Raw genomic sequence first — 22,831 nt, 5'->3', positions numbered from 1 at the left:
AGTAAACGGGCTGGGACACTGTGGCGGGAATCACCCAAGGAGGAGGGATCCACAAGACGGGGAGCAACAGGCATCACGAAGATGGGCAAGCACACACCCACGTACAAGTACAGCGGCACAAACCGGCAGAGGCAACGCTCGGGTGACAGTGGATGGTGGGTGAAGACGGACACGCCTGAACGGGAAGCAAAAGTGGCTTGACAGCTCAAACCAAAGCAAATGGAAGACGAGAACCAACACACACGCAGACAAACGAAGATCGGCCAACGACAAGACAATGTCTGAAGAACATGGAACAACACACCGCTGCAAATACCAGCGAGGAGAAACAAAGCCGTAACTGAACCATACAAACGGAAGCGAGAGCGCTTGCATTAAAAAAAAACACAAGAAAAGAAAGGCGAGACAAGCGTCTGTGCAGGTGCGTGCAAACACGCCATGAGCACCTTCTCGCCTCACGACAGCCATCAAAGGAAACAAAGTGATATTCAGCACCTTTCATGCCAAAGCGCAACACGAGACATAGAAAAAGAGCAGAAAGAGCGATGGAGGAAGAGGAGACAGGTTGCGCAGCTCAGCAGCAGAAACACCCCCAATGCCACTGCTCCCTCCCAAATACAAACACACCCGCGCTTGCGACGTGCCAAAATAGAAAGAGTACAAGCCTGCACACACAGGCACACTGAGCCAACGCAGTCGGGCAGCTGTGAGGCATCTACAACGTCATGAACACAACCAATAACATTAAAATTCAACACGACCTTTTAACACGCCAAGGTCAGAAAAAGTATGCGCACCCAACCACAGCGCACCCGCCTCCTGTGGCGCAGCGGCTACATCCGGGCCCTCTAGGACGCAGCGCCCTGCCGCCGCATCCCACAAGGCGGTGCGGGCACCCTTCACGCCGCAGCCGGGAGGGCTCCGCAGTGCCGTTCGCGGCGCTCTCGTCCTGCCTCCGGCACCCGTGCCTCATCGCACCCGCCCGGCCGGATGGAGGAGAGGCCGCGCACGTCGCACGCATGCACTGCGTGGGGGGAGGGAGAGGGGGGCTCGCTGCCTTCACCTGCCATTTCCCGTCGATGCCACGGGAGGGGAGAGAGGGGCGTGCCGGCGCGACTTGGCCACGCATGTGCCGCGACAGGCGCCGGCGCGGCTACGAGTCGGTGCCGGCAGGGGCGCCTCATCACCACCTCAATCCGCGCGCACCTGACAGGAGCGCGTGTGCGGGGCAAGTGGAAGGGGCACGCCGACAACCACGCGCCACCGCACAAACACCGCCTGCCCTGCCGTCCCGAAGGGGCGCAGGGGACAGCCACACGCACCCGACGGGGGAAGCCCATGCGGCGCGAGTGAGACGTGCGCAGCCGCACCATCGCGTGCAACATCACAGCGCGAAATGCGGGCCGCTTCGAGCCACGAGCGATCCGAGAACCGCGCGTCGCACACAGGGCACAGCGCCGCGTCGCACGCACCCATACCAAAAGCAGGCGGGCGGGCGGTACCACACCGCCAGCGGTGCAGCTGGCCAGCACGCCCTCTGCGCGCCTCCCCGCCGCTGCGCGAGGATCGCCTCCTGTCGTCCCGTAAGCGCAGCATCCTTGCTCCTCCGGGGTGGCGCAGCTGCCGCAAAGGTGCTCCTGTCGCAGCGCGTCGCGTCGCGTACCGCGGCTGCGGGGGATGTCGGCCTGGCGCCTCAGAGCAGTGGCCAAATCCGCAGCCCACGCACCCGGCGTCCGCTCCCCCGGCACTGCCCACCTTGCAAGCCCGTCCACTGTGCCGTTATGCCCCCATCCACAACGGCCAAAGACATACTGACATGGCACCCGCACGCGACAGGCCAGCGGCGCGCGTACACTTGCTGCATCGCAGACGCCATCCGCTGTCACCTCGTCCAACCCGCATCACGGCCGCAGGTCTCTTCCGCACACCGCCAGCCCAGACCTGTCCACCGACACCAAGAGTCCGCAGCCGTACCCCCCAAGGGCAGGCTGCATGCTCCCGGGCCCCAGAGACTGTGGACACTGGGCCCTGTGATACCACAGGGAGGTGCCCGGAGTCCTCACTGATCGAAAAAGAAGAAGGGTAAAATGACGATTTCGCTGAGGTGGTATGGCGCGCCACTTCCCTTCACTGGTGCCCTTCAAAAGTGCTCGACTCCCGCCACCCGCCCCTCGCCGCTACAAATCAACGGGATGGAGGCAACGCAAGCAGGGTATCACGGCGAGGATACCTTTCTACACGATGTTTCGTCCTTTGTTTTCAAGGGCGATCGTGTTGCAGCTGCGGTGCCGTTCAAAGGTCGCATGCAGATTGCGTGTTTTCATGGCGTCTTTGGCTCGAAGGAGGCTCGTTTAGCATCGAGCGCTTTGCAGGGAAGTTGGCCGGAGTGAGCACCAGCGCACACGCGTACAGCCGCACCTGTGCGGAAGAATTACACTGCACGCACATACGCTCGTCATCGCCTATTGCGAGAGAAGAGGGGAATCAAAGAGGAAGTAGGCCATGGAGAAATGGGGAAGCAAGGGGCGGAGGTGGCGGCACAAGGCAAGAGGGTGGAGGAGCGACGGCGACACACGCGCAGCGCAGAACAGATTGGCCGCCAGGCGAAGACGAGCAAGGAAGAACACAAAAAAATGTAGGAGTAACAGGAGTCAAAGAGAAAAGCAAGTGGGACCAAGGCTCTTGACTGAAAACACATCTTTAGCATAGGCGCAGAACGAGAACAAGCAGCAGCCGTGACGACAGAGGTAGAAAGGTATGCGTGAATAAACATTGGCGAAGGCAGTGGTGATCATGCTGAGGCAGGAAAGAGGCTGACCAGCATGTGAAAGGAGCTTGTAGAGAAGTGGTGGATAGTGAGGCTCGTGAGAAACGGAGGAAGGGGCAGGCGGGGCGGCAGAGTACACGAAGAACGCACACAGCCTTGAAAGCTCAACGCTGTCTCTCTGCTCGGCCTCTTCCAACCCACCCACTTCAATCTCTACAGTACGTCCCGTCAACACAACACCACCCAGTCGTATGTGCCGCCGAGCTTACTGCCTTGAAAGGGAGGAGGTTCGTCACGAAAACAGCGTAGGCGCGCTTGCACCGTCTCTTCCGCCCGTGCACAGCACCCCTCTCTACACTACAGATCACGGAAGGAAAAAAGAAATAAGTAACGCTCACGAGCACATGATATAGCGAGCCGAAAAATGGGCACGAGGAAAACGATGGCAGCATGCTCAAAGACACAGACGCGCACGAAGAACGACGAACATGTGGTTATGTGCATTTTTGTGTTAAAGAAAAAGGATAGTCGACCAAGTGAAACAAAAAAGCACAACGGCAACGACGGCAAGTGCATCGCGACGGCATGGCGGATCCGTCGCGAGCGCGTGAAAGATCCGTGTTGCTCAGCACTGCCACGAAGAGGTGCAGGGTAGACGACACGGTTGAAGCACAGAATGAAGAAAATGAAGCGCAAGAAGCTAATCCACAAAGGCGTTACAGATGCACACACACATATATACAGGCAGACGGGCGGGCCAAAAAAGGCTGAGCACAAAACAGCCTCCTCCCTCCTCCCTACCACCCATGTCATACGAGAACAGCGACAAGGGACCAATGATGGCCCAAAATAAAAAAGCGGGCGACAGACGTTGGCGGAAAGAGTTTGAGTACAACAGCCAAAAAAAAAGACACAGTTGCAAAAGAACGGCAAATGTGTACAGAAGAAAATGGAAACCATCGCGGCACGTCCACGGTATAATAGCGGTGTGCACCAGGGCCGGTTGCCAACGCATATCCACAGAAAACACAAGTCAGAGACATCCCGTCACGCGCCACTGCGCACAGACACTGACGGGTCAGCACACAGTCATGCATACACACACACACGCACCCAAACACCGACAAAGGAAAAAGGAGCAAACAACTCTCCTTTACATCGGACGCGCTGGCAACAAATTGGGTGAAAGAAAACAAAGGCCCACATCCGTCCGCATCGCAGACAGTCGAGGCTACACGACACACACACACACGCACGAGACCAAGAACACAAAAAAAGCGAAGAGACAAAGCGGAAGAGGGAAAGAAGCGCACAAACACACACGCAACGCCAGCGCATTAGCCAAAAGAAAACAACATGAGAGGGAGGCACAGAAACCCACAACACAAAGCATATTCGAGATGAAAAAAAAGGTGCCACATGTAGAGAGAAAATAGAATCACGAAGAGAGGGCGGAAGAAAGGGTGATTGTATTTCTCTGACTCCATAACACCTTTTTTGCGCTGAGGTGAGAGGAGGGAAGGGGAGGGTGCAAGAATGGCAAAAAGGACAGCGGCAGGACGCAACACAAAGAGAGCGACAACAAAAACCTCCCCCTCCCCCCAGGAGAGGGAGAAGAGAAATGAGAAACTGTAGAAACGTGACAGCGTACAGATCGCGTGCGCCGCTGGTTAACCGCGAAATAAAGAAATGACAAGGGAGGTGACCGTACACCGTCACACGCGAAGACAAGAAAATGGTGCTGAAGAGGGGTCCAGTGAGAATCGTGATTCCTATTGGATGACTGTAGTGACCTTCCAAACGACGAGTGCAGCCACCCTCCCCCTGCCCCACCCCGCTCGCACCCGCCGAGGGATAACGACGACCACGAGACACCATTTCAACGCGATTAAAAAAAGTGCGTTCAAACTCGCAAATCGAGAACAAACCAACTAAGACACACCAAAAAAAATTACGTGTACCCAAAGAGAAAAGAAGATCAGCGCTGAGGCGAGGAGACGGCGGAGGTGGACGACGTGGGGAGAAGGGGGCCGAGAGCGTGTGTTGTGCAGACACAGCACATACAGAAAAGCAGCATTGGTCTGGGGGCACATGGCGGTCAACGAGATGTAGAGCTCTAGTGTCGCATCTCAACTTCGAAGAAGCAGGAACGGAGGAAGAAAAGAACAGACAGGCAGCCACACAGAGAGCAGCGCAGAAGATACAGTGTTTTCGCGATAAGAAGGCACCGCCGTGTCTTCATCGGCCACATACAGACAGGCGGACAGGAGGCCAATCGCAGCGTGGAACTCCCCCCCCCCCGCCCTACATACGAGCAAGGAATTGCTCTAATCTTGTCCTCCCCTCCTTGGCCCATACCTGTTGAGCCTCCGTGCCAAAGAACGAGACCCGCCAAAACGAGACATGAATACCGGCAAGCACACATACACACACGTCTACACAGATGCTCAGTCCTCAGACTCCGCTCATTCGAAAGGCGTCTCCCGTGCACAAAAGGGGAGCACGGCGTCTATCATTTAAGGCGAAAGAGCAGAGGCGCAGCGGTGACGGTCATTTGCGCACCGCTGCCTCACGCTCGACGGGTCTGCTTTCCAGACCAGAGCTGGTAGACGCTACCGAGCGGAAGCCGGGACGCCCGTACGCCTTCGAAGATGATGATTCGTTGACTCCACTAGTCGAGGTGGGCTTTACAACACTGCGCTGCGGAGCCGCCCGTGCGGCGGTGCTGCTGCTGCAGCTCGTGGCGGGTCGCGTGGCCCCAGATGTCCCGGTGCCACCTCGAGAGCCGCCAGCAGCGCCTCCGCCGCCGCTGGCGGACGTCTTGCGGCTAGCGGTGCCGCCGGCGCCATGTCGCTCCGCGCGATGCCGATGATCGGTGGATGTGGAGATACGGCGCAGCGAGGCGATTTGCTCGTAGATGGCGTCTCTGTACTTGGCCAAGGGCAAACGCTGGCTGTCAGGGAGAGAAACGGTGATGGGTTCGGGTGCCACCGGTTCGTCGTCAGGACGGTGAAAGGCAGCGACGTAGGGGTGTTCCAGAGCCTCGGCGGCAGACAAGCGACGGTTTGGGTTGAAACACATAAGGCGCTCAATTAGGTTCAGCGCATCCGCGGAAGCGCTTGGCAGCAGCTCAGCGAACGTGCGTCGGTGTGCGCAGTGAATGTCGCGAAGCATCGCGTTGGCGAACTGCGAGTTGGTGGCTGCCACATCCGCCGCGGAGGGCATGCCCGTCACGCTGCAAATCAGCTCCAGCTGGTTCGTGGTGGAGCGGCCGGGAAACATGGGCTTGCCCAGCATCAACTCTCCAAGAATGCAGCCCACTGACCACATATCCACGCCCTTAGTGTATCGTGTCGAGCCGAGCAAAATCTCCGGCGGGCGGTACCACCGTGTCGCAATGTAGTCCGTTAGCACCGGCCGCGACGCCTGCTCGCCCTCAAGGGACAGGATAGAGCGCGCGAGACCGAAGTCAGCCACCTTCATCGTGCAGTCGCTGTTTACGAGCAGATTGCTTGGCTTCATGTCACGGTGAAGAATCTCGGCAGAATGCAGAAACTTCATCGTCTTGAGCAACTGGTAAATGATAAACTGTTTGTGGATTCCCTCCAAGATATTTGCCCTAATCACCACATGAAGGTCGGTCTCCATGTATTCGAAGACCAGGTATATGTCGCGATCGTTGAAGGCGCGATGGACATGCAGCAGCCGGATGATGTTCGGGTGGTGCAGCCGGTGCAGGAACATGATCTCGCGGAAGGTGCGCTGCGCATCGGTCGAGTTTTGGAAGGCATCGTAAATTTTCTTGAGCGCAACGACGCGGTTGTGCTTGCGCTCCAGGGCGCGCCACACAATGCCGTAGGCACCCTGGCCTAGCTGTGTTTGAATCTCATACTTCTTCAGAATATGCGACTCGATTTCGGCCGACATCTTGGCGTCGTGAATGCAAATACCAAAGATAGACGGAAGACAACGTGTGGAAGGGAAGGAAGGCACGTGTAGAGGGCCACTAGGACTTCAGCAGAATAGTTGTGATGATGAAAGAAACTCAAAGAGGAGCTCAAGAAAAAAACTGATGAAAAGACTTCTTACGTGGGAAGCTAACCAGCCTCACACGCACATGTACGACACAAGAGGCGCGGGTGGTGCTGGTGGTGGTGGTAGTGGTAGTGGTAGTGTGTGTGTGTGTTTGTGTAGACTGCGTGGCCGTCGAGGGTGACGATAGGGCTAACAAAGAGATGGGGGTGGCGTGGATATCTACCATACAAGCATGTAAACACTGAGGCTGGTCTTTGTAGAGTTCCTCTGAAGCGTAAAGCCTGGGAGAGGACGAAATACGAAGCGAGAAAAAAAACGTGTCAAAGGAAAATCGAAAAAGTGAACGCACGCCCACACAAACACATACAGACAGGCACAGCAGCCGCGAGAGAACAAGGATGAAACACCGGAGCACAGGAAGAGATCGATAACTTCGCGATAGAGAGAGAAGCAGAGAGAACCTCGAAGCGCGCAAGGTGCAGTGCAAGATAGCAGGTATGAGAACGGAGGGGGTGGAAGACGGAAAGGCGTAGCGCAAAAGGGGGAGAGTTTGTGTACAAGGAAAGAGAGAAGTAGCAGCAGAGACAACGGCGCGTGTGTCGATGATGTTTGGGGAATCTGAGCAATGACAGGCATGTAAAAAAAAAGAAACTGTAAGTGAAATATGGAATTCGTGGATGTTCACAAGGGTAGGGCGATTTGTTTGTGGTTGCAGCTTCTTTTTCTAGTTATCTGTGTGATCCTGTGTGTGTGTTTCCGTTTTGTTTTTCGTCAGGAGGGAAGAGGGAAGGGGGGGCAGTTACTACGCCCTTGGGTGCTGACGGTGGCGCACGGTGGACGACAACGAATGCGTGTGCGAGTATGACGTTCACACGCGCAGAATGACAGCGTGGAGAAGAAAAGGGGGCCGAATTGGTGGGGGGAGATGACAAGGCTGGATCGTTGGCATGTGCGTGTGTGTCCGACCGGGAAGTATAGGGGTGGGTGGGGGAAGAGAGTATCCAGCAAAAAAAGAGTTTGAAGAGCGCAAAGCAGAGCAGATAATTTAGATGGCAGAGGGAGGAAGCGTAGATACGTGTTTGTGTGACGGTTAACAAGTGCGTTCGACGGAGAGAGAGTCGACAACGCCCGGCGCCGCGTGAGCGTCGTTTGGAGATGCAGTGGTGGCCAGGTGCACTGTTGTGTGTTGCTCTTTACCCTTAGAGAAGCGGGACTGGAAGGCGTGGTTCGTGCGAAGAATGTCCTCGGTAGAAAGCTCGATTTCCGTCTCACTCGCTACACGGGAGCAAGTACTACCAAGTGTCCAGGGAGCGGGGGCTCCTCTTTTTTTTGTCGGCGTGTCATATTTCCACTTCATTTTTATGTGTGCGGTGGGGGAGGGGGGGTTGAAGCTCGGCGATGTCCAGCATCCACAGCAGGAAGAAAAAAAGGGCCGACGAGATATCAAAGGAAGGGAAAAAGTGTGCCACACAACCACACACACATACACGTATCACAACAGTGCATGTAAAGAAGAAGAGGCACACCCACACATGCGGCCGTAGTGTTGGCGTCCTTTTTTTCCACTTCAGCACGCCCGCTTTGCCACACAACATGAGTCAAGCGCCACTCTATGCCCGGCCTCGCCACGAGCCCCATCCGCGTGGCGCAAAGCAGCGCTAGACACGCGGTACAGCAATGAGACAACTCACTCATCTGACCACAGACCCTGCATCAAACCCTACCCACCACCCGCCTCGCAGGTCGGCTCACGGCAGCTCCTCCTCCATGCCGGCCGCTAACTGGTGCATCCCCCTCGCGGTGACACTCAGCGCCCCCCTCCCCACCACCACCACATCAGCAGGCAGGGAGGGGTGGGGGTGGGATACGTTCCAGTCACAGAGACGCCTCGCCTATCATGTGGATGGCCCAGATGTGTGCACTGTCGCGGGTCGCCCCGACGCACTGCTAATCCAGGACCTGACCGCCGACATCCCTAGCGATGCATCGCTCTGGCTGCCCTACGACACTGGTGCCTGACCATGTCACCACCACAGGTGGTGCGGCATTGGGCAGAATCGGGGAGCTTGTCTGGCTTCCCCACACATCGATTGGGGGTGCACCGGGTCTTGAGCATACAACGCAGTGCGGCGTCTTCTGTCCACCGTATCATGTTTCGATGTATCACCAACAAACCAACAGGATGGCGGAGAAGCTCCGTTTTCCAAAGAAGAGAAAGGTGTCCCCGCAGCGCCACAATCGGGATAACGACACGGAGAAAAAGGGAACATCATGACGCTGAACGCCACCAGAAAAAGGGAACAGCGATGAAAAACAGTCAGTAAGTGTACAATGTGCCCGCGCAGTGCAGAACAGCGTGCGTGAGTGGGAGAGGAGACGGAGAGAGGGTGCACGCGCTTATTATGAAAAGAAGGAATGGAAAGTCAACAAGACCGCATCGAGACATGGGGGCAGGGTACTCCGCTCACCATCAGGCAGCTACTGCGAATTCTCCTGTACGTACTTGGCAAGCTTCTCCTTCTGTTTCTCAACGCGCTCTTGCACTTCGCGCTGCAGCAGCTCCAACGACTCCACAGTCAACTCCGACAGCAGCGACACAATGGACAGCAGCATCGCGCGCTGGGCAGCAACAGTGGTGAACAGGACCGTCCTGCCGCTGGCATTCCGCTCCTCGATCGTGGCAGTGCTGTCAGAGGCGCCGCCGGGCGTGCTGGACGGCGTGGCCTCCGTCGCCTTCGCAGGACTGCTGCCGGCTCCAGTGCTCTTCTTGGGTCGGGGAGACGAGGCTGCGTCCGCGGATGCGGACCTCCCGAGAATTTCGTCCAGCGCCTTTGTTGTCAAGCGCTTTGCTGCTGCCTTACGCTCTTCTGCGGTGATCTCGACCCCGTCCAGCTGTCGCAGCCCCGGGCAGCAGTGCAACACGAACTCGCGGTAGTACGGGTGCTGTGTACATGGATTGTCACGCAACCACAGCACGCTAAGCGTCGGCAGCGCCCGCAAGGTCGTCACCTCGCGAAGATTCGCCACCTTGTTCTTGCGCAGGTACAACTCCTGCAACATTTCGCACCCTTGCAACGCCTTCAGCGAGGATACATTGTTCGCTGCGAGGGCAAGCACTTCGAGCCGGGGAAGTTTCGCTATGAGTGAGATGTCGGTGAGTCCCTCACCCCACATGTCAAGCCGCTGCACATCGCTCAACGACTTTACCTTCGTCTTCTCCAAGACGAGCTTCTCAGACAGCACCTTATCAGTGCCCATGACTGCCCTTGCAAAGGGAGGCGGCGATGATGGTTGCTCGGAACACAGGCTGAGTCTCCCCCTGAAAAAAAAAGGATAAGTGTCCGGTCAGAAGAGACGGGGGGGAGACGAAAACGAGTAAGTGAACGAGAAAAACACGAGCATCAAAAGTAGCGGCCGCAGACGTTTTGGTTGCCGTCTGCCACTTGGGTTGCAATCCGGTTGTCGCGTGTGTGCGTGTTTCTGTGTGGTGTCGTTCTGGCGGGGCGTACATACACCGCACCATGCGACGGTGTGCCGAGAAGAGGGGAAGGAAAAGGAAACGTCGGAAGCTCAGTGGAGACGACAAATACGGACGAAGATGAAGAACACTGAGAGCAACGAGTGTGTGTGTGGGGGGGGGGAAGGGAGGGGTGTCGACTACCCAGGCGAAACCACGGCGATGCGCATGGACGACCACGAACGGGGAAACGAGGTGACGGAACCTGATACGGCACGGGGAACGAAACGCAAGGGAAGAAAAAAAACTCTCATGCTAGCTATCGCCTTACAAGAGAAGAGGCAGACAAGCGCACACACACACACACAGACATGCAGCGAGACGGCTTCGGGGGTGTAGGGCGAGCGAAGTGGAGAGGGGAAATAGGGGGAGAGGTTAGGAGAAGTGAAGGCTGTGCGTCAAACGGCGGGGTGCTTGCACAGTGGCCCTTGTTGCGATAAAAAAAAGAGCAGCAGAACAAGCAAAGTGACGAGAGCTCCTGCTGCTGCTTTTTTTTTCGAGAATGGACGATCCGGAGAGAGAGACAAAAGGAAGAGCGCCGTTTGGCGGGGGCAACTTGGTAAGGAGTAAATATAGACGCTACGGTACAGGAAGAGCTGTGAGTGAAACAGGAGGCACTGACAGAGCCGCACAGTGCGGCAGTGGAGCAGGAGGAGGATGGAAGCCACAATACCAAGGTAGGGGCCGTGGCGCAGATGCCTCGACGTGTCTGTTCCGTATAAGCGTAGCTTTTTGTTTCCTCCTCTGTACTTCAGGAGGCAAAAACGCTTCTTCCCATTCGTGCAAGAGATTGTACGCGTCGTGCCTGCCTGCCTGCGCGCGTGTCTGTGTGGGCAAGCAAGGCGTATGCACGAGTGAACGTGGTAAAGCACAGACGCGTCTCACAAAAAAAAACAACGGTGAACAATGACACGTGAGGGAGTGATGAGATATATATATAAACAGCGAGAAAGAGAGTGGGAGCGGAGAAGACTCAGACTTGAAAGCACTGGCGTAGTGCCATATGCAACGCATCGAGCGCCGATCCCAAGAGAACGGAAAAAAGGGTGGGGCAGAAACCAAAATGAACACACAAGCCACGACGGGGGCGCCATAAGAAGGCGGAGATGCGCACACCCACGTATGTGCGTGTTTAACCAGGCATGAGAGGAAAGATGCAGAGTGGGGGAGAGAGTGGGTAGGGCAAGGTGGTGTGTGTCCGCAGAAGGCTGCGAAAGCAGCAGGCCTGGCATTGTGACGCCTTCAGCAAGCAAGCACACACACACACGATTTTGCGTGCGGAGTGACCCGTTGCTAGCGTGTTTGGCCGACCCCTCTTGTGCGCTTGTATCCCCATCCCCCCCCCCCACTACAACCGACTCTTTAGTTGCACAGAGATCGGAGAGGAGCGAGAAGACAGCGGATTCCAACGAGGGATTTCCAGTGGGAAAACAAGGGTCGCCATGAAGTGAAGCCGAGGGCCCGGTGCCAAGCGCGACAAGACGAGAAATCCCTTTTCTTCGGTCGGGAACGGCAGGAAAGAGGGACACTTTTGCAAAGGAGTTGAGAGTTATTGTACTGTAAATACCGATACACACGGAATGGATGGGGGGCAAGTGGGAGAGCCAGGAACCTACCCAGGTCAGTGTCATCGCACAGCATGCCTGTGTTCGCTTTTCTCCACATGTATTGGTGGAGAGAGAAGCGAAGGATGTCCACCACCACCGGAAGTGCGGGAGAGAGTTCTCTTGCACGCCACCGCGATTAAAGCCATTGCGCCAGTCCCCACACCTGCGGACCAAACTCAGCAGCCCCGCGCATACGCAGAGTCCGCACGTCAGCACGGCCATAGCGTACGCCTGCACGGCAACAACATACGCCCGCACTGACGCTCTGTCGGTAGGGCACCTGTTCGCCCCAAAGGAACGAAAGAAAGAGTTGCCGCGGAAAATGCTACGTCTGCACTCGATCCTGCCCCCTCCCCTCTGCCTTGTCCCCCCCAAAGTGGCTCGATAACGGGAAAAGAGGAGGGGAGGAGGCGCGCTGAGGAGCAAAGGCGATTTGGAACGGCATTCACAATCTGGCGCTCTTACGGCGTCCTCTGCGTCTTTACGCTAGCATCGCCGTTCTCGGCCGGTCCGCCGCTGTTTGTGGAGTTGCCGTTGCCATTGTTCAGCTCACCTGCCGCCACGTTCACCGGCGACGGAGGAGAGCGACGGTCGCCGTAAACGACGCTCACCTGGCCGTGCGGCGGCTGAACTTGGATGTAGGGGAAGTAGTAGTACTTGTTGCACGACGGCTCCATTTGCGGATTCAAGCGCAGACGGCCATTCACGCAGACCACGTTGCCCTCGCTCAGCTTTGCGCGGACCTCTCGGGAAAAGACGTCGCCATAGCAGCGCACGGTGTGATGGTCCTTCTCCACCACGCACTCTTGGGCTTGGTTCGCCGCATCCAGGCTTGTCGTGGTGAGCGTGAATTGGGTGACAGCGTCTTCGAAGACGTAGCCGGTTTGGATGTCATGCACTACGCCAACGAGTGTCACGCAGTTGATCGACGGCGCGCGCTGACCGAGTCGGCTCGCGCTAAAGGCGGCACCCTTTGTAGAAGAGACGTCGCCGGATGAGGTGCCGCTGGTGCTGCTGCACCCGCGCATCGCTATACATGAAACTGCCGCATGCGTGCTTGTCACCGACTGGAACTGCACCGCAGAGGTCAACGGATGCGCCATGGTCGCCATCGGCCGTGTCGCTGCAGCAGAGGAAATGCGACGAAACATATTGCAGTTGTATGGTCCCTTGGTGCCTTTCGCAGCGAAAAAAAAACACCAGAGGAGATCGACAAGCGAGCTGGATTTGAGCCAAGGCAACGCAGGTGCGAACGGAGAAAAGGTGCGGCGATGAGGTTGACCAAACCAAGGCCGGACTGCGTCGAGACAGAGTGCAGGAAAGAAGTAAGTGACGTGATGAAGGAAACTGAAAAATGGTATGGAGACAAACCTGTGGGGGGGCAAGCTGAGCGAAAGAGAAGCAGGTACTCTGTGACCCCAAAAGCGCGAGCAGATGGCGCACACCTGCGCATGTGCAGCACACGTCATCATCCACGCCTACTCGCCTTGCGTACAACCAGCGAATAACAGTGAAGATAGACACAATGCGCCGGAGGGAAAAGGTGTGGCACGTGTACCGGAGACACAAAAAAGGTCCAGAAAAGGTACCCATGAACCTGCGCAGGTATAACTTTTTTTTTTTGGTGTAGGGGGGGGCACACCCATAGGAAACAAATCGCCAGCGGGTGAGTGCCGGAACATGGTCCCCAGTAGAGTTCGCCGCCATTGCCGAAGCAACAAGGAAACGCGTTTCGTGAATACTCACGCGCAGCAAACATCAGTTGATAACGGCAGACACACCGCTGGCGCTCACAGATGCACATCAGCCCACACGCGCACACAAGCACAAACACAGAGAAAGCGGCAGCTTCGAGCATTGCACTTCAGGAAAATATATATATACCCAACAACACCAGAGGCATCACTCATAGAAATTCTGGCGGCAGCGTACGCACGCTACCCTTAAAATTGTCCCTTGCTACCTCCAGCACCGGCACCGTCACTACCTTTTGCAAATCGCCGTCGTACACGTCCTCCATGCGCAGCTGGCCAGTGACCACCACCCATCGATGGAGAACCAGCTCCTCGGCCCAGGCCTTTATGCGGCGCAGCTTGTCCTTCTCCGACAGCATCGAGGATGGCGCAGCACTCTGGCTCGTGCCGCCAGTCTTAGTGGTGTCGCTGCTCGCCGCGGCTGGAGCCGCACGCCAGCACGTGTCCACAGCACCAGGAGACAGCGCGCACCGCACGGCCAACAACTCAGGTGACCCCATCGACACCCACAGGAGCAACACGGCGCAAGATTGATTCGTCAACGTTGCCGTGGCGATGGTGCGCTTGCCAGGCGCGCCCTCTCCCGACGGTCCTGGCGCGTGAGACACCGGGCACCCGCATTGGACTGAGCGCACGTATACGGAGAGATGCGCCATGTTCACACACGACACCGTGACAGCAATGGTGTTCTCGGCGGTTAAGTGCCGCTCGTTGAACACCTGATGTTGCCGACGTTTGATTACTTCCCAGGAGGAGGAAGAGCTGGCGACGTTTCGATTCTGCGTGCATACGGGATCGGTGCAGCGGCGCAACAAAGACGAAGACGACCCAGTAGCGGAGTCAAAGCAGCCAGCAATCTTAGCAAGACGTGTCGCCTCACGCAGCGACACGATGGGGCCGCTCGAGGACGCTGTCGTGTTGTTCCCCGATCCGGCAAAAAGCCGACGGCAATGCCGCATCTGTAGCACACCCTCGAATCGTTGGAACAACGACACACAGACACAGAGAGCCACAAAAGAGCCGACACCGGCACTGCATTGTGATCAGCGGAGTGAAAGGAATTAGGGGGAAGGAGGGGAGGGGAGGGGGGGTTGTGTGACCAAGTAGTTTCCGCACGAGGTCTGCAAAGGAGAGAATGGAGAAACGAGCAAGTGGTCGAGCTAAAGCTGCAAGGCAGTGCAGCTTGTTGCAGCTGCACTCTCGCCGAACGTGACCTCCTCATCACTCCATTTTTTAACTTGCATCTCTACTCCTTCTTCCCCAGAAGGAAAAGCGCAAGGCAAGGCTGCGGTGGCTGTGCGATGTGGGTACAGGTCGATCATGGGATGCGTTACCACTGCAGAACGTTCTAGGCTATGAACTGTCCGAGTCATGCGTCAAAAAAAAAACGAAAATTAGGAGACGGCTGTTAAGACCCCAAATGCAGCTGGAGCTATCGAGCCCTCACCCCCTGCTCAGCGTTCCGCAACAACAGTTTCGGTTGCCGACGGGCGTGTGTCCTTCATTTTTTGTTGTTTTCGAAGCGCTTGTGCGTCATGTGTCCGAGGGACAAGCCTCACGGTCATCTAGAGAAGTTTGCACATGTGGTTGTCATACGCTCAGGCTCTGGACCTGCTGCACTGCACCAGTCGGAGTCGCCATCCCTTTCCTCATCTTCCTCGCAGGCTCCTCTTCTAACCCGCCCCGTCGCAAAAGCTTGGCGAGCTCAAATGCCGGAACAGAAGGGGGAAGACGAGAGAACACCTCGAGGGGCGTGCGGAGCGCAGACACGAAAAAAAAACGAACTAAAAATGTATACCAGCCAGCGGCTGACTGGAGCTCACAGCCCATCCACGTCTTTCGGAATGAAGGTCCACGCCGAGGGCATTCGGTACGCCTCCGTTATGCCGCCCAGCCGCGCGCTGCCTGTGTCGGTGCAGCGGGGCGGTCGCACGGCCGCCCCGCTGCAAGGTTGCCGTGCCTTCAACAATAAAGTGGTGCAGCAAGAGACTTTGGTCCTCCATGCAGCGCCGCTGCAGCTCGGCGCGACATAGCTTCTCCAGCGTGGAGAGGCGCGTCAGACGGGCAGCGAAGAGGGTAGTGTCAGTCGGTACAATTAGTGAAGCCGCGGCACCCGTGAGCCGCGCACAAAATGTGGTAGGTACTTTGGATGGGGACGCCGCGGAGCGCGTGGCTGCCGTTGAGCCGCGTGGCGAAAACGGGCGAAGGTCGCGACGAGCGACGAGCTCAGGCGAGCGCGCTCGTGGGTACAGGGAGGAGGACAGAGACGACCGCCACGGCCACGCACGCGCATGTTTATCCCCGTCACCTACGTCAAAGGACATGGATGGACGTGTCCGCACAGTGCGCGAGGGCGCGGGACTAGTCCGCCCTGCACTGCTGTGCCGCCCATCCAGCTCGCGCGAAGCCAGTGGTGAGGCGCTCTGCTCACCGTAGACAGCATCAAAGAAGCGTTTGTAGTGAACGTAACTGCTGAGTCGCTCACGGCGATGGTCCTTTAGGCGATTCACCGCCAGTAATGTCCTCCGATCCGTATCGATGCCATGCAGCGGGCTGCTCAGAAGCTCGCCGCTACTGGTGCCGGACAACGCAGCACGCTGGCGGAGTCGAAACGACTCGTTGGAGGCGTAGACAACGGAGCCTCCCGCAACGTGATCATTCGTTGTGTCATCGCCAGCGAAGGGGCTGATGCGGCGACTCGCGGCAGAGGTGGAAACCAGATTCACGCTACCATTCCACGCACGACTCGATGTGCCCCGGGACGCATCAGGCCCCCCCACCCTCTGAGCTGCGGAGGGACTTGAAAAGCTCCCCACGCCGGCGGACAAGACCGCGCGAAGCGACGGTGACGGGGCTCGCGCGGCAGCGGCAGCGCGTGCAGCGGGCAGGACGGCGCTTCTTGGCAGATCCTCGCGAGGCGCTGCGGTGTCCGCCGACAGCCGCGGCTCGAGCAGGCCGCGCCGCCGCAGTGCCGCGGATGATGCGCCGAGAGAGTGAGAAGCAGATGAGAGGTGAACGGCAGCAGGTGATGTGCTCACCAGGTGCGGCACTAGAGACGTCCTTGGCCTCCTTTGAGGTAGACCCCGACTGTCGTCCCGAGCTGTACGAGGTTCTAGATGCACGTCTGGCTTTCCTACCGCACGTCGCACCGCCGCATCGTGCTGATCGGTGCGGGTGGCGCGCCAGGGCGAGAACAACCGTGCTTGGTGGACCAATGACGGCGGCTCACTTGAAGTGTGCATGAGCGATGATGCTGCCCCGGGCATATGCACGGAGGAGTAGTCCAACATGCGAGATGCAGCAGGTGAAGAAGAATGGGACGCCTGTGGGTGAGGCCCGTGACCAGGCGAGCCGCGGAGTGCTTCGGCATCAGAGTCTGCGTATGTGATGCGGATTGTCGTGGATCGGTGCGGTAGCACGCAAATAGCGGCGTCGCCTTCCTGGCCAGCCCCGACGCAACGCCGACCTCGGGCACTGTCAATAGACGACTTCAAAAAGGAACGCACCCGTTCTGTGGCAACGGCGTTGGCGGCGGTCGCGGTCGCGAGAGCAGAGGGCTGCGCCCTGGAGCCAGCAGCCTGCGCATTCGGCGTGTTTGGAGCTTTCGGGTAGCAGTTGTCCTCAAGAAACCGCGTCGACGCACCATCACCCATTCGCGAAGACGTCAGCAACAGTCTGTCACCGTCACCGTAGTCCGCGTCGGCACCCGCTGCTGTCCACATGTGGTAAACTGAGAGTACAGCCTTGTGCGCTTGATAAAGGCATCGTCGCTCCTCCGTCTCGCGCGTCTCAAGCCGCACGCGGTGCTCTTCCTCCGTGTACAAGACGCTGAACCGCAGCGGACTGGCTGGTGTCTGCAGCGCCGGTGCGTACTTCTCAACCACCACAGCACCTGCTGTCGGCTGCCCAAGCGGTGGCGCACACGGCATGGAGGATGGAGGCGACGACTTCGATGAAGAAAACAATTGGGGGCTTTGTTGTCCACCCTCGCGTGTTCCACTGCGCATCACGACGAAGCCCGCACCATTGGCGCTGGATTCCACGCTGTCCAGCGCTGGACTGGCGCCGTCCTCAGGGAGAAGAGCAGTGGCTCCGCGAGATGGGGTGGAAGACGCAACCTCCGACGCCTGCTGCCCATGGTCATAGAGCGATAGCGTAGGCGTGCTCGACGGCGGCGGGCGTGCACTATCGCCGCGGTGCGAAGAAAAAGAGTCCGACGTCGGGATGTATCCCTCCAGGGTGTTTCCTGGCGTGTCACCGGATGATTCCCTCGGTGGCGGCTCGCTGGTGCCCCCCAACGACAAGCTGTGTCCTTCTGGGTGGCTACTGGATGAGCTGACCATGGCCGTTGTCGATGATGCGCACCCTTCAGGGATGCTAAGGGGGCTCAGGCACTCAGAGAAGCCAGGCCGCCGCGCTCGACCATCCGGGTGTGCAGACGGGTACGCGGTGCCCACGAAGGGCGAGACGCGTGGGTAGGAGCCACCATCGCCGTCGTCAGAAAGTGGGCGGCGGCGGCAGCCACTGCTGCTTCCGGCGGACGAAGACGCCGAAGTGCAGCGCGGAGAAAAAGGTGGTGAAACCGGGGAGACCACCACGTCGCTGCTGCGGTCGCCAGCGTGACATGAGGTTGTGGCCAACAAGTCTGCAAACATCTTGGCAGACTGAAGCACTGAAAGGGCCGGCCCGTCGCCTGCACAGAGGGCACCGCTCTGTATCAATTTGAAGGGGGCGGTTGCCGCCTTTGGAAGCAACGCTTTTGGTTTCCTTTTTTGTGCTCAAAGATCACTGCGCAAACATACGCGTCACCAGCTAGTCTGTGGGTGCTCTTTCGACGGCAAGAGCAGCGCTTTGCATGGATGTACAAAAAAATGCGAGGCAGACAGGAGATCTAGCGTCTAAGGAAGGCGAGGGGGGGGGCGAGAGTACCCACGAGCGTGAGAAGCTGAAGGAGACGTTGAAATAAGGGCACTGTGCACGATAGAGTCACAACCGAGCGGGGAATAGCTTCTGCTCGTTGCACAGAGAAGGAGAAAGAGCAGACGGCGAAGGTTGTTCACCACCACCCCTCCGTTCCCAGTTTGCGGGGCAGTGACGGACAGACGTCACAGCTGCGCGTCTAAAACAACAACAGAGCGCACACGAGCTCGCGCCTTGGCCGCTTCGCGTAAGCAACGACAGTGAAGATAACAGCAAAAAGATTTCAGAAGGAGGAGAGAGAGAGAGAATGAAGAGGAGGGGCGGTGTAGACTACGCGGCACCGCACGACAAGAGTAGTGCTGAAAGAGCGCATAGATAAACAGGAAAGGAAAGCTGCGCGCACCCACACTTGGTGCAGTAGCGCAATTGTAGCAGCAGGGAGCACCTTCCATTGCCCATAGAGTGCCACGATCGCCTCACCTTACTCTTCTTGAGCAACATCTGATGCGACGGCGCCATGTCAGGGAGAGCCCCGTCCGTAGATAAAAAAGAGAGGAAGGCCATCTCTGACTGCTGATGCTGCCGTTTATCTGTCTTTCCTTTCTTTTTCTTTCCCTCGCCGACGGCGCGGCCTTCACCGAGCTGCGGTTGCGAGGATGTGGCGGTTGGCCTTCCCACACACACACACACATACGCACAAACGCGCATGAGGCCCTTGCCATCTTTGACAGACCACCATTCCAAGAGGGGTGCGGCAAAAAGGCGTGCGCGTGTGTAGGGGAGGAGGGCACATGGAAGACGTCGTCATCTAAACAGAATTCGGCGTGTGTATACAACCGCAAGCAACGTGAGCGAAAACCGTACACGCGAGAAGGAGAGAAGAACGATGACGCTCTCGTACACGCGCTTACATCGGGGCGTGCTGTAAAACGTCCCCATGCAACCGCGCGGCGCTCATGACTACTCAAGAGAACACGACAAGGCACTACGTCTCGAACAGAAGCGAGCATACACAAAGTGGTGTTTGAAAAGAAAAAAATAGAGAAGAGAGGAGAGGAGAGGCTGCTTGCTCATCTTTGTTTCGAGTCATGATAAGAGTCGAAGCGACGAGGACAGAGGAATAGGTGAAGAGAAGTCCTTCTCACAGGACGGCGGATGGGCAAGTACCCAAGAGAGAGGGAGAGAAAGAGCCACGCGAGAATGAGAGACAAGGTACGCCGAATGCGCCCAGCTCCGCACGCATCACAGAGCCGTAGCCTTTTCTCAGACCTCAGAGTGCGCAGAGAGAGAGAGGGGGGAGTCGGGGGAAAAGCAAATATATATATATACTCAAATACGGACGGAAGAGAGGAGAGTCGAAAAAAGCGGCAGACTTACAACCTCCAAACGCACACGTACACGCACAGAGAGAGAGACAGAAGGGGTGGGTGAGGGGCAAAGCACGAGAATCGGGTGCAGGCTCCGCAGCACTGAGGCGCTCCTGTTTGTTGCTTACAGACGCTGCAAAAGCGTACAACCAAAAAAAAATGAGAAAACGCCAATCCATAGAGAAAAGAAAAGAAACCAGCCCAAGCACACACGCACACACAAAAAACGCAGGGGTGCTTGTTATACCGCGGCACGGCGCATGCGTAGCCGTTAATAGTCGTTGACGTTGCAGGAATCGAGGGCAGCAGGTGTGGCCCTTCCCTGTCTGTAGGCGCGTCTTCCCTGTCGAGGTTAAGAGGGGGTGGGCCACGTTTTGGATTATCCCGACAGAACTGTTGTCATGTATGAAAGTGAAAAAAAAGTCAGGCACACGGCGAGTACAGTGCCTGGGTCTGTGAGAGGACGAGAACATCGCGATACGCCAGCTGACATGCTCGATAATCATTTTGCGTACAAAAACGTCGCCCTTTCGACCATGCCAGAGCACGTGAATGAGCCTCGCTGTCCGCACCCGTCCCCCTCTCATCCTCCGAAGCGCGCAATGAAACAAAAAAAGGAAGCAAAGATGCCTCTTCTCCCCTTGACGGACACGTGTCTCATCCACTTAGCGTACCTACCGTTCGCATTTTTATCCTAATACCTAGTCCTCCTTGGACCTCAGCTCCCTCGGCTGCGGCTCAAGTGATATATCCCTGCTCCTGTTCTCCACTTTCGCAACACCTTCCCTAGCCTTCTGGGCGTCGCGGAAGAGCACCGGGCAGGCGTCAATCATCTGCGCAGGCAGAATGGCGTCAAAGCGCGTAATCAAGATTCGGTGAAACAGCACGTTGCCGAGCACAAGAAACACAAATCCAATGAACTGCACGACGTTGAAGTGCTCCTCGAAGACCGATGGGATGAGGAGGCACACCAGCCACACAGTTACGTTGCGCAGGGATCCAATCATGACAGTGGCCGTCGCCGACACGTGCTTGATGACGCTCATGTGGCACGCGTTGTAGAAAAAGCCGGAAAGGATATAGACAAAGATGAACACCTTACACTCCCACGACTCTCGTATCTGCGCAAACGCGAGCACAACGTCATCGTAGGGCACCTTCAGCGCCGGCTGCAGCTGTCGCACCCATGTAACGTTGGCGTGCAGGACGCCAAGTTCACCAGAACCCAAAAACTCCTCTACAGCCACCAAATTGTGGCCCCAGGTGGCCATTGGCACCAGCTGCAGGAAGGCGAGCAGACTGAGCGACAGGCCGATACCGTAGATACCCTCTGTCCCCACCATCTGCAGCGACGGAACCTTGTAGAGGCGGATCAGCCGCTCCTCACACACGCCTTGGTAGGCGTGCAGAATTTGCGCCATTAGGACAAGGAGGTTGCCCAGCACCTGATTCTTGTGCCGCCCGTGCGAGGTGCTCTCGAAGTCGATACCCCGTTCCAGGAGGTTGCTCAGGCCTACCAAAAAGACACCTAGCGCGACGCAGCCCATCCCCCACAGCTCCACCTTCGTGAAGCGGTAGCCTAGCCAGAAGTATGAGATGAGGGCGATCCACACAACGGTGGAGCCGCACAGTATCTGGTACACAGAGGCGTACGTGAGCATCAGGCCGACGTTCTGCACTATACTCGCCAAAAAGTCGGCGCCAGACGGCAGCAACCACAGAGACGGGCTACAAGGCAGCGCATAGTCTTCGCCCGCCACCAATTCGCCTGTGGGAGCAGCACCAGTGTCCTCCCTGCTGTTGTGCAGACGGGGTGCCACATACTTCTTCCACACCAGCATGCAGACGAGCAACACGAGGCAGCATGTCTCTGCACAGAACATGAAGAAGGCTTGCGTGAAAGGGTGGGCAAAGGAGTAGAGCAGCCGGAAGTTAACGGCGTGAGAACCGCCTTGGCCGCTCGTGGGACCCGTAAAGCCATCAGAGGCTTCAATGGTGTCGGCCCATTTCAAGCTCAGTGTCTGCACAGTGCCCGCAAAGAGAAAGAAGATAGCAAGAACAGTAAACAGTGCGGAAGACAACCCATCCACCATGGCTGAAGGTAGGTGCTCCGTGTAGGAGGAGGAACAGAGAAGAGAAGGTGATTGCGCTGCTGGTTGGTGGCAGCACACGCACAGTTAAACGCAAGAAAATAGATATCGACTGAGCTTCAAGAAGTGGCGACGAGGTGAGCAATCTGCCTTGGAGTTTCAAGGAGTGCACGTGTGCGCGCGCATGGATGTGTAAGTGCGTCGGCAAGCTAGCGCCTCGGTGCTGGCAGTTGCGCTCTTCACAATCGGATGGAGGTGTGAGGCGCCGCCGATCAGAGTGCGCGGACGTCGTGAACAACGTGGCGGGTCACACGAGGTTAAACCTCTATCACAAAGCACATATGACCGGCTATGCGTGAGAATATAGGGAAGTGCCGCGGAGCAGAAATAAAAGGAGTCACCAGTTGGTGCACGTCAACAAGGCTTCTCATGTGAAGGAGCGAGTACACGTCAAGGAGACACATACGGTTACACGGAGAAGGCAACGAGGGCAGCGAGAACGAATAGTATTGAGGTCTTTCTGGCACGTGTTGTCATACCTGCGCAAAGCGCAAACTCCAGAGCGAGCATGCTACGACACCATATCGCCACCTCTCACCATCACCATCCTGGCAAACGGCGACAAACCCGAGGACGAACTCCTCACAACAACCGAAACGGCCCCCACACGTGCACACCCATCACACAGTCACACCCTCCTTATCCCACCCCCAGCATTCACGCTGAGCAAGAAAAAAAACATCTTTTCTTTTGTATGGTTTAGCGCGACCTTTT

General features: G+C 57.3%; 6 protein-coding genes across 6 annotated transcripts; all 6 read right to left on the bottom strand.

The window, feature by feature from the left end:
• Positions 1–5,317: 5,317 nt before the first annotated feature.
• On the bottom strand, positions 5,318–6,694 carry LMXM_36_0720 (putative mitogen-activated protein kinase; the record flags this gene model as incomplete). The annotated part of the gene is made up of 1 exon (XM_003874368.1): positions 5,318–6,694. One exon carries the CDS (start codon positions 6,692–6,694, stop codon positions 5,318–5,320), a length of 1,377 nt encoding a protein of 458 aa, XP_003874417.1.
• A 2,586-nt stretch (positions 6,695–9,280) lies between these two features.
• On the bottom strand, positions 9,281–10,060 carry LMXM_36_0710 (conserved hypothetical protein; the record flags this gene model as incomplete). Its single annotated transcript, XM_003874367.1, has 1 exon — positions 9,281–10,060. One exon carries the CDS (start codon positions 10,058–10,060, stop codon positions 9,281–9,283), a length of 780 nt encoding a protein of 259 aa, XP_003874416.1.
• Positions 10,061–12,387: 2,327 nt separating this feature from the next.
• On the bottom strand, positions 12,388–13,077 carry LMXM_36_0700 (putative MP18 RNA editing complex protein; the record flags this gene model as incomplete). The annotated part of the gene is made up of 1 exon (XM_003874366.1): positions 12,388–13,077. One exon carries the CDS (start codon positions 13,075–13,077, stop codon positions 12,388–12,390), a length of 690 nt encoding a protein of 229 aa, XP_003874415.1.
• Positions 13,078–13,832: 755 nt separating this feature from the next.
• Positions 13,833–14,639, bottom strand: LMXM_36_0690 (conserved hypothetical protein; the record flags this gene model as incomplete). The annotated part of the gene is made up of 1 exon (XM_003874365.1): positions 13,833–14,639. The coding sequence occupies one exon, from the start codon at positions 14,637–14,639 to the stop codon at positions 13,833–13,835; it is 807 nt and encodes a 268-aa protein (XP_003874414.1).
• Positions 14,640–15,464: 825 nt separating this feature from the next.
• On the bottom strand, positions 15,465–18,335 carry LMXM_36_0680 (conserved hypothetical protein; the record flags this gene model as incomplete). The annotated part of the gene is made up of 1 exon (XM_003874364.1): positions 15,465–18,335. One exon carries the CDS (start codon positions 18,333–18,335, stop codon positions 15,465–15,467), a length of 2,871 nt encoding a protein of 956 aa, XP_003874413.1.
• A 2,333-nt stretch (positions 18,336–20,668) lies between these two features.
• Positions 20,669–22,060, bottom strand: LMXM_36_0670 (conserved hypothetical protein; the record flags this gene model as incomplete). Its single annotated transcript, XM_003874363.1, has 1 exon — positions 20,669–22,060. The coding sequence occupies one exon, from the start codon at positions 22,058–22,060 to the stop codon at positions 20,669–20,671; it is 1,392 nt and encodes a 463-aa protein (XP_003874412.1).
• Between the last annotated feature and the right edge of the window lie 771 nt (positions 22,061–22,831).

The sequence above is a fragment of the Leishmania mexicana genome, chromosome 20, assembly GCF_000234665.1.
Source record: "Leishmania mexicana MHOM/GT/2001/U1103 complete genome, chromosome 20".
Classification (NCBI taxonomy): domain Eukaryota; phylum Euglenozoa; class Kinetoplastea; order Trypanosomatida; family Trypanosomatidae; genus Leishmania; species Leishmania mexicana.
This window is presented reverse-complemented; position numbering and strand designations above follow the sequence as displayed.